This window comes from Lissotriton vulgaris, chromosome 3_1 (genome assembly GCF_964263255.1).
Source record: "Lissotriton vulgaris chromosome 3_1, aLisVul1.2, whole genome shotgun sequence".
In the NCBI taxonomy this organism is placed as follows: domain Eukaryota; kingdom Metazoa; phylum Chordata; class Amphibia; order Caudata; family Salamandridae; genus Lissotriton; species Lissotriton vulgaris.
In genome coordinates, this window is record NC_141689.1 from 928,139,034 (window position 1) to 928,156,401 (window position 17,368).

The window sequence follows — 17,368 nt, forward strand, 5'->3', positions numbered from 1 at the left end:
TGCCACTTCTGATCCTAAACCCCCAGTCCTATAGACGTATACTTGCCACCTTGACCCTAAAACCCCTAGCCCTGAGTCATTGCATTTGCACTTTTTTGGCTTTCCACATTTTCTGCATTTTGCACTGTTTTTCCATCAAGGGACATTGCACTTCATTGTTGAACGAGGGGCGGCATTTAGCAAAAGGAGTAATAGTAATGGCCAAGTGCGAAATAAAAAAAGTAGTGGTTAATCCCCCATCTACCATTGATTCCTATCTAGAGCTTGGAGTCAGTACAATTAACGTAGAAATTGATAGGGCGGAACGCCACCTATCTTTAGGATCAGGTACGGTAATAGAAGGGATGAATAGTGGGGTTAGCGGTGTAGTTCAGCAGGAGAAAGCTCAATTAAGGCTATCCCCTCACAACAAGCGACCAGTTACATCAAGGATAACAGAAAGTCCTGTTAATCTCAACACTGAATTGCATTCACAGACCAGCACATTACGATTACACTCGCCTAATTGTTCCCCTACTCCAAAAAGGAAAAGAGGCTGTAAAAAGAGCCAGGCAAAGGTAGGGAGTAATAAAAACAATAAAGGACCATCACAGAATGTATTAGCCAAGGCCTCTGATGCCCCTCCCGAGCAAGAGTCTTTAATGAATACACATGCAACACAAATTATAGCTCTTGTAGCACTGAAAATTGAAGACATGCTAAAACCCCTTCATAATAATCTAGATAACTTGAATGGTGAGATAGCTAAGATTAATGGTATACTAAGTAATCTTGATAACAGTGCACGGGAAAGGTCTAGTGGCTTAATAGGGGTACGTAATAAACAGCCTTCCCAGGAAATAGCTGGCACCAACAAGGTAACATGCATGCCAACTTGTAGTAATTCAGGTCCCGTAGCCCAAGAAAGAGCTACTTCGAGGAGTAAAGATGGCCATAATGAGCCAGTAACTCATCCCCAATCAAGGCAATCTCAGTTTAACCAATCATGCCCTGATAGAGGGGGCAGGTATGAGTTGAACCGACCAACTATTAACTGTACCAAGCCAGGTGGTAAGGAGATTATTGAGAGTAGAATGGGTGTCTCTATAATCTTACCTCCTGAGTGTTGTCCATATGTGGCAGTAATGGTTAATGTGCCACAGTTACAACTGGACCAAAAGGAATCAGACCATACCCTGGAAAACAAAGGTATTCACTGGCTAGATAAGAATTGTGGCTATTCAGTGGGATGTGCAAGCAAGGTTGTTCTAATAAGGAGAGTAAGCTGGATTGGTTACTTGGCAAGTGCTTTAAAGGAGACTGTATTATTATTAATTTTTAGAAACCCCAGTTGGGCTAGGAATACCCTGGAAAGAACAGTCTCACCAATACAATATGATTATAATGTGTCCCTCCTTCCTCTTGGCTTTTTCTATAGACACCTAAGACCAATAACCAATAGGGGAGTCGATCGGGCCACCTAGTTCAAATTTTGCTGGGCCAAAGCCTCCCCAATATCCTCTATCAGTGTCTAACACGGGGTCTCCATACCGGTCCTGGAGGGCCGGATCCATGCCAGATTTTTTGGATATCCCCATTGAGATACATGTAGGTATTTTAAAAATCTGGCATGGATCCGGCCCTCCAGGACCGGTTTGGAGACCCCTGGTCTAACAGATATCAAGCTCTAAGTACACAGGAAGAAAACGATTGACATAATGTTGCATATCCATTTAATGTGGAGGCTGGCAATAATGGATAAGGGCTAACGGGTGCTGGAGCTTCAAAAGCTGATAACCCAGTGGTGACTATGCCTAATATCATGTTAGATATAACAGGTGCGCATGGAGAGAAGTTGCATACAAGGGGGATGGCGATATTATTTGTAATTAACTAGATAATAACACAGGGAACCTACTGGTAAATGATCACACAATAGTCACGTGGAATATGGATGGCCTGTTAAGCAAGAAAGATTTACTAGGATGGGCAAACTTCATTAATAGACACAATATAGTCTGTTTCAGGAAGCTTGGTGCACTGATCAAGTACATATAGAAGGGCATACCTCATATGACTTACTGGCATTGCCATCTCCTGCAGACAGAGCCAAAGATGTACTCCTAATTCTAATGTCAAATAATCTCCCAGTCAGCGTCAAAAGAGTGATCAAAATAGGAGCATATTCACAGATTTTGTGGCTGAATTGTAAAGGTGGAAGGGATTTGCTACTGGTTAACTTCTATAATAACATCCTTGATTCTACTCGTAGCAATGCAGTATTTGAACTGGAGGAGGGGCTTGATAATGCGATGGGTGCATTGAACATTCATTTTGTAATTATATGGGTTGGGGATTTTAACACGCAAATATGTCTATTATCCATGACCAAAGCTTGTGGGTATAAGAGTGATGAAGGGGACGATTGTATACATTTCCCACACAATCACTATGGAGGACTACTAAATACAATGATGACGAAATATGACCTTGACTTGTTGCAATGTCCGCAAGATGTTATTGAAGATGTGATAACAACCTTTATTGGCAGGAATGCAAATTTATTGATTGACCATGTATTCATTTCTACAAGTATTACTCAATTGTGCCCTACACCTGGGATTGCACAGCTGTTACTCAGCAACCACAATTGCATTATAGTGTCAATATTGGTGTGGGGTAAAAAATGTACATCTCCACACACTGTTACAGGTAATATTGCCCCATTCAGACCAAATGGAACCCGAATAAAGTGGGAAGGGGTAGACCCGAATAAAGTAATATATGATATTGTAAAAAATGTGGTGCAGAGATTATATATTGCCTTACTGCAGACGCTAACTCCACCATGTTGCTAACCCATTTCACAAAAATTAATAGCACCATTGATGAGATACTGACAGCTCCCTATAGGGACAAATCTATACAAAACAAGGGATGGTGTAATCATACCTGTACTCAAACTTCCAAACAACTGAAACAGGCTCTTAGTATTGGACCTAGAAACCCAGGGCTAATTAAAAATCTAACATTTAACTATAAACTAGTGCTTGCAAAGAGTAAGAAAGAGCTCCACAAGGAAGCAGGGGACAAACTATCCAGGGCAGCGGATACATCTAATAATACGCTTTCCTGAAAAATTATTTCTACCCAGAAATATTGTCTCATGTAAGCTATGAAGAAGGGATTTTACATTTTCTGGCATTTTTAACCCACCTGCTTGTGAGGCCTCTAGTTTCCACAGTCCATCACACCAGAAGTGGCCAATAATATCCTTAAACATTAGTCTTAATGAAGTTAGGCAGGGTCTAACTGGCAGTAATGGAGTTAAAGCCCCTGGCCCCGTTGGAGTCCCTATAGATGTTTATAAAACCTTGCCAGATCTATGGGACCCCATACTTACCAGAGATTATAAGTTATCAGTGACTGATGGCATACAATCTACATGGGGTCAATCAGTTACTGTTCCTATTAACAAAAAAGGGAACAAATTGGACGCCAAAAACTACCGTCTTATTTCACTTTTAGACTCCTCTGTAAAAGTGATGAGTAGAGTCATATTGGTGAGATTAGAGGAGTGGGTCACTGAGAATGAGATTTAATGCCAGTACAATATGGTTTTGGAAGAGGGCTAGGTACAACAGAAAAATGTAATAATTTAGAGCTTTTAATAGGCAAATATACATGTGCAAAACAAGGGAGCTTGTATTTGTGTTTATCAGACCTCAGCAGTGCTTTTGACCTCATTGACCATTCCATTCTTTGGCCAGTTTTGCTTAATTTGGGAGCCCCAGAACTTATTATTTCTTTTTGGCAAAACTATATGAGAGACTGACATCCGGAGTCAGGTATGGTCAGCGAGGTGACTGCACCCCAAATTTTGAGGTGAAAGGCGGCATCCACCAAGGCTGTGTTTTAGCCCCTCTGCTTTTTACCTTATTTATAAATGAGGTTGAGACAGTACTTAAATCAGTGAAGTTGGATGCACCCCAAGTTGCAGGTCAAGCTATAGTGGTCCTGCTTTACGCAGATGATGGGGTGTCCTTTCTAGAACTCAGGTAGGCTTACAATGTTTAATAGATATGTTTAGAGCTTTTATCATTAGTAGAAAGTTGTTAATTAACAAAGCAAAAACATTCACTATGGTATATGGCTTAAAACCTAAGAAATTAAAACGTTTTTTTATAGACAGAACGAGGGTGGAAGCAGTTAACAATTTTTGCTATTTGGGAATTACTTTTTTTAGCAAGGGTGGCTGGTCACAAAAACTAACTAATGTCCATACTAGAATGCTAAAGAGCATATAAGGTATTTTTCGTTTTGCGTCCAAACTGGGAAACTGCCATATCAAGGATATGGTGGATATCTGTAAGGCCGGAAGTACCTCTATTGCATTATATGGCACAGGGGTATGGAGCCACATTACAAACACTACAGGTTTTGCACTACAACTGGAGGAAAACTTCTTCTTAAAACACTTGTTATGTCTGCCCCAGTCTGCATCTACAGAGATAATACATCAAGAAGTGGGAATTAGATATTTATCAGATATGAATGCTATGCAACCACTAATGGTCTGGAGATCCATTTGTGCCGAGGAAGAGACAAGGTTTACACAAAAAAATCATACAGGATTGTTTACAACTTGACAATAGTCTATCTATCCCGTGGATCAAATAGGTCACAGACCTACATAAGGAGTTATTTCAAATTAAGATTTGTGAAAACCTAGCTTATGTGATAGGAGTGTCCAAACATGAAATAAAGGGTTTATTCTTAGCTGATAAAAATGAGACCTGCATGAGAAAAGTGGGGAAGCATACTACATTTTTGTCTTACAAAACAAATGTAGACACTGACGGTTTCCAATGATACCTTTCTCTAGTCACCAAACCTTTGCACCGCTTCATATTAACAAGGCTGCGATTAGGAATCGCCCATCATTTAGTTGTCTTTCAAAAACAGAGCACTATGCTCTTTTTACTTTTTTTTGTCATTTTTATAGGAATTTTAGAAGTTTTTAGTTAAAGACATTGTTCAAGAAACACAATGTAATAACAACTAATGCTGCTCTGAACCTATTAATTGAACTAAATGATACGGAGATATGTTTCTATGTTGCATCATTTATTTTGAAATCAGTTTATGCGAGAAAAACATTTTAATTCCCAACTTATTTCATTGTGATAATTCTTTTAGTAATAAGATTTAATTGTTTGCTAATATGTGCTTTTTGTACTTTTATGGTTGTTGTATATACTGAATAAAGCTTGCCAAATCGAGTATTTTTGCCAAATGGATGAAACATAACTTTTCTACAAATACATTGGTAGTTTCCTTCAATGGTTTTACTCAACTTTACTTTAACACACACTATATTGAGCGTACCTAAAAATGAGAGCTCCTATATAAATATATTATCATAATAAAATATCTGAAAAATATTGCTAATTGTTTCTATGGCATTCACATATGTATTACATAGCTATGTGAACTTCAAGGTGTACCAATGTATTTCATTAACACCTTTAAAAGATGTTAATGGAGGCAACATAGTGGGGGCAGCACTAAATTCCTTTCGCCAAGGTCCTTCCATCCACACATGTGCCACCAATTCCAGGGTAGTAAAAAAGTGAAGATTCTGCCAATCTGAATTTGCACTTCTACCAAGGGCCTCTAAAGCATCTTTTTTCATTTCAAATGTTTTTATTGAGTTGTTATACTACAGAACATCCAGAACGCCGCCGCAAGACTGGTCTTCAACCTGCCAAAACACTGCCACATCTCCCAGCACCTGCGCACACTCCACTGGCTCCCCGTCGAGGCGAGAATCACCTTTAAGATGCTCACCCACGCACACAAGGCCCTCAACGGCACCGGACCAGCATACCTGAACAGCCGACTCAAATTCCACACAAGCAAGAGAACCCTACGCACAGCCCAGCTTTCCTACGCCGTGGTCCCCCGCACCAGAAAGACCAGATCGGGAGGCCGCTCCTTCTCCTTCCTTGTGGCCAAAGCATGGAACGCCCTTCCGCTCCACCTCAGACAGACAACATCGCTCCCCATCTTCGCAAGAAACCTCAAAACCTGGCTCTTCGACAGACCCCCTCCTTGATGGAATGGAACCTGCACCCCCACCCCCCCCCACCCCTAGCACCTTGAGACCCTTACGGGTGAGTAGTCGCGCTTTAACAAACTCCTGATTGATTGATTATATGGATAAAAATTATCATGGTGCATACTGCGAACAGGACACAGACCTAGTTACAATTGAGACAAGAAAATAGACAATAGCCAACATATAATTCATATGATGTTTATGAAAATTAGGTGAGGTATCATTTTAGGGCCATCGAAACTGTGAGAGTGCATATCAATGGTGTGAATATCCAGATGACTTTTACATCCAATAACCAAAAAGTATTATTAGCAGCACAATATACGTGTACCATAACATTGGAAACATAGATGAGGGGATTTTAAAAACCAGAGATAGAAAAAAGCAGAAAAAGAGAGAGGGAACTCTGGGAGGTCTACACAATGTATGCTGAGTGATGAAGTTGGTGTGGAACCTAGAGCAAACAGGGACAAAACATTTTTTCTTTTGATGAGCAGGATAGTTAATACAGTCACTGATCCAAGAGTATTTGGATTTTGAGGAATCTAGCAAACTAATTCTGGTTTTCTGTAGTAAGATGATATATCCTCCTTAAACTGTGACAGTATTCAACAATGTTTTTCCTTTTAACAGAATGATTTCACCCCTTTGTATTCAGTGAGTGTTTTTAGTAACTTCATTATGAATAATTTAGTGTGGTAGGCAACATAAAGTATTCAATAAAGGTCAAATGGTGGAAGATTAAATGGAGTGATGGTGTATATAATAACCGCAGAGCCGCCAAATAACGTAAAAAATATTCCTCAACTTGCAGCTTATCGATAGAGCAATGTCAATTTGTATGTGGGAATAAGATCATAAGATACCTAACTAAATATGAGATGGAGAGAGCAATATAACATCACAGTCAACATTTATAAGGTTATGTATCTAAAAATCCTTCAATTTCAGAGAAGAGTAATTAGCAAAAGTATATCTATAATATACCATAACACATTAACCAGACAATGCACACCTTAACAGTTTGAGGACAAATTAGGACCAGGTCAGCTGATCATGCCCATCAAATGACCATAGAGAAACTAAAGCCTGATGGCCAAAATAGTGAGAAAAATACACACAAACCGCTACCATTAATGATCCATGTCTGAATGCTAAGGGCCTCATTATGATGTCAGTTGGAAAGTTTCCGAACAGCATTTGGTTTGCCCGAATCTGTGTTGTAACCAGCGTTTCCGACTGACTTGGAAACATTTCAGACTGACAGATTATGATAGTAGGTAACCAGACGGCCTTTCCGACTCGGTTCTGATCGACATTCGGTGAAACCGGGTTGGTCGGAGCCAACTGGTACAGCTCTTTGGACTGCGTTTCTGACCGACGTATTACGATGTCGGATTCCAACAGCCTTTCCAACTCGGTTTGTTCGACACAGATCGGCTGTCGGAAACTGACTTTGGGGGCATGTAGCAGAGTCCTCTGGTTGGGCCTACGGGGGTACCCATGGGTCCCCTCTTTCCAACCATGCACAGTGTGGAATTCATAATGGGGTGCCCGCCACAGGGTGCAAGGTTTTCAGCAACCACCCCATTTTGCAATGGGAGCCTGGGTTGTCAGTCAGAACACAGCTCCTATTGAAGTCAATAGGAGTCTGACCGAATGGTGTTCGGAAACATCGAAATTGGCTGGTTAGACCACCCGAATCCGATTCGGTCAGAAACGGTTCCAACACTGACTCAGTCGGAATACTTACCAACCGATATCGTATTGAGGCCCTTATTAATGTCTAATTTCTGAAGATCAGCAGGATCCGAGAAGTATCTTGGCTTGTCATTGAAGCTAATATTAAAATGGAATAGACCTAAATACAAGTATTGAATGATGTAGACCTGAGCAGTTGTCTGTTGGCCAGAAAAACCTTTCTGTGAAGCACTGTGTCCATGGAGTAGTCATTAGTAATATCAATTACCTGCCCTGGTTTTTTATTGTCATTTTTCATGTGCTTGAGAACTTTTTCAGTTTGTTGAGATTTTTGAAGATAAGGGACAAAAGAAAGAATAAGCATAATATACCAAAAAAGCTGAAGCCCTAGGGATCACAAACCCACCCTTTGCGAAGAACTGGAACAGCAAGAGTTGGCATCCAGAGAATAGCTATAATTACTTTTTACGAGCATATGGTGTATGTAATGACTGCAGAACATCCAAGCAGCTTCTGAAATTAATATTAACTTACATTTTATCAATGGACCAATTTCTGTATTCATGTAGGAATGAGATCAAAAGATACCTTAATATGAGATAGGGATAATAATATAACATCACTGACAAACTATGTAATGTTAGGTATCTAAAAAGCCTTATACAAAGAAGAAGAGTTAGTAAAAAGATATATATAATATACCATAACCCATTAAGCAAGCAATACAAACTTTTGCAATTAGAAGACAAATAAACACTGGGTCAGCTGACCATGTCCATCAAACAACTATACAGAAATTAGAGCCCAGTGGCCAAAATAGTGAGAAAAAAACATTGTGAAGATCTCTGGATTCGATAAGATTCTGGGTTTGTCATTGAAGATGATATTAAAGCGGGATGGACCCACAAAACAGTGTTGATGAACAGAGATCAGAGCTGTTGGCTGAGGACCAGAAAGCTTTTTCTGCACAGAAGTGCAGGATTAGTCCTGAGCAATACCGATTTTAACCTCTTCCCGGTTTATGTATTGGTTTTTTTCATATGCTTGACAATTTCTTCAGTGTGTTGATATCTCAGTAGTTTGAAGATCATGGTTCTCAGTTGTTTCTTACTTTTAAATGAGTCCGCAAGAGATTTGCCTGAGCAGATTCTGCAAGCTCTCCCAATTTTAATGTCTTTACATAAAAATATGTGTTTATGATACAGGGTATTCTAGAAATTCCACACATGAATTTGCAGTATCCTCTACACCTTCAAAAGGCCAAATCTCGTTGGGGTTCCTCTTGACCTTGATTTTTCAGATGATTAACTTCAAAGAGAGAAAGTCAAGATTAGAACAAATGGAGTTGTTGAGTTTCAGTGATATTGAGCTATCATCTTCTAGGCAGCTGAAATTAGACTCATCTTCGATGATTCTGCTAGCCAAATCCTTAAAGTTCTTCTTTAACCCTTGAATGTCCATTTGCATTATATTCATGGTTTTTTGGGTTCTCTGCAAATCATGGTACAGTTGTAATTCACTGTAGAATAAGATTCAAGTTTGTGATTTGATCAGTATTACATTTTAGAGGTGAATCTGACAGCAGGGAAGTATATTTATGTTTTTTTTACCAGTCTTAATCTCTTTAGTGTCTTTCATGTATTGTTTCTGAATGTCTACTACAAATTAGAATGGCATTTGAAATAGGACAGGCAGAAGGTCTATAAGCAGGGCCACTGGAATTATGTGGTTGTACTGCTGGAGCATTTTTCAAATATTTGTAGCTTTGACAGGGTAGTGATAGCAATGGCAGGAGCAACACCGAGGTGAGAGTTTAAATGTCAAAATCGAGGCCTAAACAAAAGAACAAGAGACGTCATGGGTAGGATCTGAAATCAAATATTTGCGTAATGATTCACTATCTCTCAAGCCAATTTCAGTGCTAAAACGAGTACTGGGGCTACTAATAAATGCCTGTTGCCAAATAAAGAGTTTTAGTCAATCACTACAGTCTATAGACCCGATTATGATGTTGACATCATCGTGGATGAAGACCGACTGACCTCCAGTTGGAGGTTCCGCCCGCAGAGTTACAAGCGAATGCAGATGGTGCAGTTGCATGCTCTCATTTCCCTATAGGAGCTTGTGCTGCAGCCTTAAACTGGACAAAGCACAAGCGCCCATAGAGAAATGGGAGATTGTGTTTATCTCTCCACCACGTGCCACCATGGTACAGTCATGAACAAGGGGGCACTATAGGTGCCCCCTTGGTCCCCAACCAGAGGCCACAAAAAGAAGAGGCCCTGCTAGGGTCCCCCAAACTCACTTTCCAGCAGGCTTTCTATATCGAAAAGCCAGTCATGGAAAGCCTGTCTGAAACTGAGCATTGTAATCCCAATGGCGTAAACAACGTCCATTTGGATTATAGGCCAGCCTACGACTGACTCCTTGAGCCCGTCATACTTCAGCCGGAATGACCGGCTGATTTCAATTCCGATTGCCTATATTGTTATTAGGCGGTCTGAATTGAAACCGACGATCTTGATGGGAAAGCCTCCGATGTGAGATCAGTGGCTTTCCCACTGAGATCGTAATAGACCCCTATACAGTCAATCTATTAATCTTTCACAATTTAATGTAGACCATCTATAAAAACTGTTCAGAGGTTTATTACAGAAATGTGTGACTGGATGATAGGTAAGGCTACCCTTTGTCTGATACTTGCCTGAATTTTATGGGAGATTGCCTTCTGCAATTATGGTCACCACTACACACAGATAAAAGGTGACAGGAGGAATGCTTGCGATTTGTCTAAAAACTGGTAATTGCTTAGAATAGCTTTCAAATCCAACATTGGTTTGCACACCATGCCACCTCAGTTTGCACCCTTCAAATCAGCCTTGACCCTGATCCTCATGGGAACAGTCCAGACCAAACTGTCACTCCAGGCCCTCCTGGAACCAGAACACAAGCAACCTAGGACTGGTTTTTCCCTGATAGGGGCTCAGCAGCCAGGTACAGCTAGTTTCCAAGGCACAGTGAGCACAGTACCCATGTCTGGGTATGCATACACTTGCAACTTAGGACGGTACATGAAACACATAAAAAAGTGATGGGATAAATGCTTGCAATTTTTTCAACCACTTTACATCACCAAAAACGAAATCTGTATCAGAATCGGTTGCTGCTGCGGTATGGTTTGTAGCACCTGAAGATATACAGTTGATTGGTATGTAAGAGGTGAATTTAAGGCCAGTTGTCTTGGCCTAGGGGCACATCACGGTTAGTTCACAGTTGTCTTAGACAACATTTAACTCCATTTGGATTGACCAAGAACTCTCTTTCCACTCCTGGCACACTAGTGGTATTCAGGGGCAGTAGATAGGGCGTTTTCTATGAGATTACTCTAAGATTAAAACTCTAATGCGGTGTGACAGAGTGAACACGGACAATAAAATAAATGTCTGGTCAAAGATATATCACTAAAAAGTACAGGTCTCTCTTTGAAGAAGCAAAAGGAAAACAGATACAATTAGGTTCTTCAAAGAACAAATGTTGATAGCAAAATGTTATTTTGAAAATACATGGTGAGTTGCTGCAATACCCAAATGGGGTTATTTTATTCCACAGATAAGACTGCAAACCGAGTGGCCATCTTTTAAATGCATTTGTGCTTCTAGAATTCTATTATGAAGCATGCCACAAGCATGGGTTAGAATGTGTTCTGTTAATGAGTCAACCCAACAGAACTCACCTATTGGGCCAAGTAGGCAAATTACCTCATCCCACGAAAGGTACATCCGTCCCACCACCTTGTTAAGTGTGTGACAAGGACGTTGTTGGGAAGACCTTAACAATTCTCCCTGTTAGGCCCACATGCATCAACATGGCCATTTGCGGTTCCTTATTAGCGAAAAATAAGGAATCGCTAATAAGGAATCGCAAATGGCTATGCATGAAGAAATTGCTAAATAAATTGCGATTTCTTAAAATTCCTTAATTGCGACTCGCAAATTGCGAATCGCAATTAAGGAATAGCTCCCCATTCATTCCTATGGGCCTAGAGGCCCATAGGAATGAAAGGGAAGACATTCCCAATTTGCGATTCGCAATTTGTGAATCGCAAATTGAGAATGCAATTTCAAGGGTGCAGGGGTGTCCAAAGGACACCCTGTTGCACCCCTGAAATCAATCTGTGCACATATGTTCTGCACACACATGCCCTAAGGGCATGTGTGTGCACAACATGAAACTTTGAAAAATGCACAAAAGTGCATTTTTCAAAGTTTTCGCAAATTACCATGAGGTTCAACCTCATGGTAATTTGCTCCCCCTACGTGCGAATTCCGTATTTTTTTTAAGTTTCATGTATTGCATTTAAGGAATCTCAATTTGAGATTCCTTAAATGCAATTGCAATTTAAGAAATCCCAATTTTGCGATTTCTTAAATTGCGAACAATACAAAAATTGTGATGCATCCCAAATAATTAAATTGCATTCGCAAACGGCCGACTTTTGCGATTCGCACCCTTTGCGAATGAGACATAGGATTGATGAAATGATTACCTAATATTGCTTGTCCCTGACATTTCTTTAGGTCCTGATTCGCTTGACTATACTGTTAACACTATACAAGTCTCCTTTTGAAATAAGATTTAATTTGATTTGTATCACTGTCACTGGTGACAAGGTTTATACCTTCTAGGGTTGTCGATACAATAGCTCCCTTTGTGTGAAAAACGTCTGACTGACTAATGGGGCATTGATTGCGTATTCCTCAATTTTGATTTGTACTGGATTATATAATAGATTGACGAGTTTTTCACACATACACTTGCGTGCAATGATGGAATTACAGGTACACATGGGTGTAACACAGTCCCCAGGACCCCCCGCGGTGCGGCGAGGACCCCGAGCTCAGGTACACAGTAGGTGTAGCTGTTGTCTTTCAATTATTGTCCTTCAATAATTTGTGCACGGATCGAACATTTATCATTTGTGCTGTCATTTACGCATGCCAGTTTTAATGCTATTCTGAAATGTTCAGTTTGCTGCCTAGTCTGTTTGCATGCTTTAATATTTCTGTGCTTTTTAACGGCAAAGATGAAGTCAAGTGGTACCTTTGTTGTCCCAAAACTGTTCCACTATTTTACATCAGGGACTTAACCTGTTTGTCGTATTTTATGAAGGTGGCAACACATCCCAGATTCTTCTGTATGTTCTCATCAGTCTGTCCAAGTAATGCCTCTTTTTAATTAAATTAGGTTCTCTTCTTTGCAATTTCTTGAAATACCCTCTTTCTATACAGTTTCAATAACTGGTCTGCGCTATTCGTGTAATCTTCCTTCTTTAAACAATTTCACCATAGTCTTAAAAAATGATCCATTTAGTATCGAATGATCAAAGAAGTTGATTTCGTATGACAGGGACTGGTAGGAACTGGAATGGCTTTTGTTCTATTGTTGATCCATTCAGTCATGACTTGATATAAAGGGCGGGCAACGATGTGATCTTTATTTGAGTACTGGCTATCAAGTTTATGTACTTATGCAAATGGGGTTTCTATAGCCTAAACCTAGCCAAAAGATAGCGGAGCCAGTCAGATATCATTTTTACAAGGTTTGTATTCAGAGAGGTGAGACTAATTTGATCCGCAGCGACACTGGTTTCCTTGCCTCTTTTGTTTCCCACCTGATTTACTTGAATATATAGAGCGTCAACAATAGCCCTGTTCGTGGAGGCAGCCACTCATGACAGCAGAATAGTTAGGTGATGAGAAAATTGCAAAATTCTTAGTCAAAGTTGACTGTGTTGGGCTTTTTCAATGACTCCCCTTCCTGAACAGGTAGATTTATGTCTCCATTCCAAATCCTAAATCATGGATATTTGTTTGGTTGTTGGACCGGTTGTTGCCTCCTTAACTTGTAATATATTTGTCAATCAATCAAAATGGTATTTGTAGAGCGCGAACAACTCACCACTAGGGGTCTCAACAGGGGCACTGGGGGCTGTAGGGGAGATTAAGTGAGCTGTTGTCCCGAGTCACATGGTGCTGAGCTGCTACTGGAGCAGGGGATCGATCTGTGAGCCCTGAGCTCCTGAGTCAGGCACCCTGGCCGCTGCACCACAACTCTCGCTACCTGTCTGCATTGATTAATTGTGGCACACTGCCCTCCCCATAGATTTTCCATTTTCCCTGATTCTTCACTCCATGCAGCAGGGATCAATCACGATCCCCTGTATTTATACCCAAGCTCAGCCTATGATAACTTTGCCTAGAATCTTACATTTCCTTTAATTTCAACAACGCTTTATTCATAGTCACTGCTTTACCGTCAGCTGGGAGGCCTTTTAAATGTATGCCTCTTCCCCCTAGACTCCAACCATGTCTCTTTCTGCTAGGGTGGTGGTTCTGAAGGAAAAAGGGAAATGTTGGGGGAGGGTTGCAGTCTCACAACTGACTGTACCACAGAGAGAGCAGAAAGAGAGAGACTATCACAAACATGCAATGCAAAGAAAACAGAGATTTATCAAGCAACTCTGGGTTTCTGCTGACTTTTTAATGGAGTTTGGGGGCAGTTCACACTCACATGTCATTCTGCAGGTGTTAACGAAGAGAACGTAAGACTGAAGCAATCCCTCAGAGCATTCCTATCAAACAGGAGTGAGATGGGGTACTACATTGTGAGTCCTCCTTTCGATGCTCATGAACGGTGATCAGGCATCGTCATCACCACCCCACTGGTAATCCAACACACCACCTACATGATAGGAAGCCACTCTTTAAGTACTTATTTTTCCAGCCAAGTAGCTATGTGAATGTTGTAGAATGTCAGCAATGGTGACAAATGTCGTTCCATTTACGACTTCCCAGGAACACAATTTGTCCAAGGATGTGAAGGATGGGTCACTTCTTTGTTTTTGTTATGTTGGGTTTATCCTTGTAATTTCTCGTTGTGCCATATGCTATGGAAACAACATCTACTGTATTTAGCACATTGACATTGTCTCCTTGACTCTCAAGTAACATTTGTTTTATCTTACTGATGAAAATGATGTCTTTCTTATTGCATTTTTTTGAAGAAACAAATTGGAGAATGCTTTGTCGCCTCGAGTTTTTGAATAACACAGTGTAAGAGGTTTATTCCACTATAAAGACCTCAGCAGACCATGGGAAATGTGTTAAAAAAAAGGCTGCGATTATTCCCAAAATTCTGATGAAGATTTTCTTCCTGAAGCTCAAGAAAACGTTCAGAATGTTCAAACATGAGAATACCAGAGAGATTCTGGGATGGCTGGATTTAATTGTAGAAGTTTGTAGTAAAGACAGCTCCAGAATATTGCTCAAGGGGAGGAAAGCATGAAGAAAGAGGTGGGGAGGGTAAATAGGTTTGGGATAATGCTGGATAGGGGGATTAGCAAGTGGAAAAGAGTTATTTGCATCATTGTCTGGTATCATGATAGGTCATCAGAAACAAATGTGCAGTTAGAAAATCCTATCAGGAACTTTTCACTCTAATTTTACAGTAAATTTCAGCCGCCAAACACCTGTATTGAATCAAGGACAATATGACTAGATGATGCACTTAAATACACACCAAGCAATGCATTGTATTGAACCCATCCATACTAAGGAATAATAACGTGTTTTGCTTTGCTTTATAATAGGCCTTGTATGAAGCTGGGGAGAAGAGAAGGGGGACAGATGTTAATGCCTTCATCAACATTCTTACAACAAGAAGTTTCTCACACCTTCGTAAGGGTAGGTATAAGTGAGATCTTACATCGCAAGAAGTCAGGAAATGCATGTGCAATGGGTATTTAACGAGGCTGATTCAAGTGGGTGAATAATTACATTTACAATGGTAAATTGAATGCATACATTCCTTAATGTAAAGCAAATGTATCTCAATTTTCAAGTCGCATTGCAAATGTACATTTGAGTACATATTAAGGATTATGCTTCATAGAAACTACACTCTGACTAGAAACCACTTTCCAACTCAAGAATCGATGAACGAAGTGCATTTGTGGCTGGAATGCTTCTGATTCCCAAAATGGGATGCTTCGCAACCACAACACAAAATTCGCAATATACAGAATGAACTTTGACAAGTCACAAAAGTTTTCCTGACTTTCAATGAGCCTTTTGCAGCTCAGTCCGAATCACAAAGATAAGGGGTATGAAAGGGGCACCCACACTAGCGATTGAGTGATTACTGGCCTGATGGTGAGATCCTTTCACAAAGCTAAAGAAACTAAGTGCTACTGGGACAATATCAGCCATTTGATTGGTGGCAGCTTTCAATTCGGGAAGACGACATCGAGGGTCCACCGGAAGCTCATCCCAAACACATTCCCTGTATGCCTGTTTTTTAAAGCCACCCCTGCCGCTTTAAACACACGTTGGCCGCTTGAAAATAGGTGGAAAGTGCTCTACTGTTTCTCGGAGGCCTCCATCCATGCATTTGCAGGCAATAAGAAGGGGTGTAAAAAAGCTTACTGCCCTATGCATATTAATGATTAATTGATTCTGCCTCTGCGCTCGTCACTGAAATGAATACTACGGCCCCTAATGATTAGGGCCCGTATTAATTAGTTGCAGAAACGTTACTGCAGCTGTGCAAACTGAGGCGAGTAACCCTATTTTTGCACATTTTCACTTAGTTCATGAAACACCCCACAAATTTTGCTGACATATTTAATTTCTCATTTTACCCCCTAGTTACCCTTCATCTTATTGTTTGTATGCTTAAAAAAGGAATGAAATTGATGCATTCAAATCCAATAAAAAAAGTTTTTAATAAATACGTTCTCAGTATAGACCTAGTCAGGGATAGGTTTTTCTGCTTTTCCTCATGCTTTTTCCTGTGTGAGCCAATTTAGATAGGAGTAGACAGTTAGGAATCTATTGAGTATAGATGAAGTTTTAGATGAGGAGCTATTTTTCTTTCTGACGATAAGGTGTCAGTTCAGATCAGAATACACTTTATTCGATTTAAAAAGTTGTTAAACTATAAAAGCAACAAACATAATAAGAAATAAAAATGTACATTTCATGAATATATACAGAATACAAATTCAAACAATGTTTTAAGAAAAGATGGGACCATCCATTGTCAGCCATTGTCTGACCAAACCTTTTCAAGTAATTAACAATGTGATCAATCACGGATCTGTCATTCAGATATTGCAACTTTAGAAGGGCGGGACGGCATTGTCTTAAGCCATAACTTATTAAAATAGGTCAAATCCATTTTTTCCGGGGCATAGAATAAAACTTGCAAAAAAACATAACATGAATTGTCGACTGAGCAGAGATGTTATCACAGGGGCATAAACATAAGGTGCAGGACCAGTCGTTAATTTTTGGGAAGGTAACTCTAGTGTGAAAGATGCCAAGGCGTAGGCGGGTCAATAGCAATCTATCTTAGGATCCTGCAGTATTCAATTAGTATGGTTGTATTCCTGGTTGAGACAGGAGTAGTTGGTGTGTACTCACTGATGGTTTTACAATGTTACTGGATTGATTAATGGACTCCAAATAGTCCAGATATAGTGATTTTAAATTATTTCTGGTATCATTG

At 40.1% G+C, this 17,368-nt stretch overlaps 1 protein-coding gene across 1 annotated transcript in view; it reads left to right on the top strand.

Moving 5' to 3' along the window:
- Nucleotides 1-17,368, top strand: part of LOC147727229 (annexin A1-like) — a 489,945-nt gene that overhangs the window by 366,595 nt on the left and 105,982 nt on the right. The window contains exon 8 of the mRNA XM_086963595.1: nt 15,450-15,543. Coding sequence (XP_086819721.1) covers nt 15,450-15,543 — 94 coding nt within the window. The remainder of the gene's footprint in view (nt 1-15,449; nt 15,544-17,368) is intronic.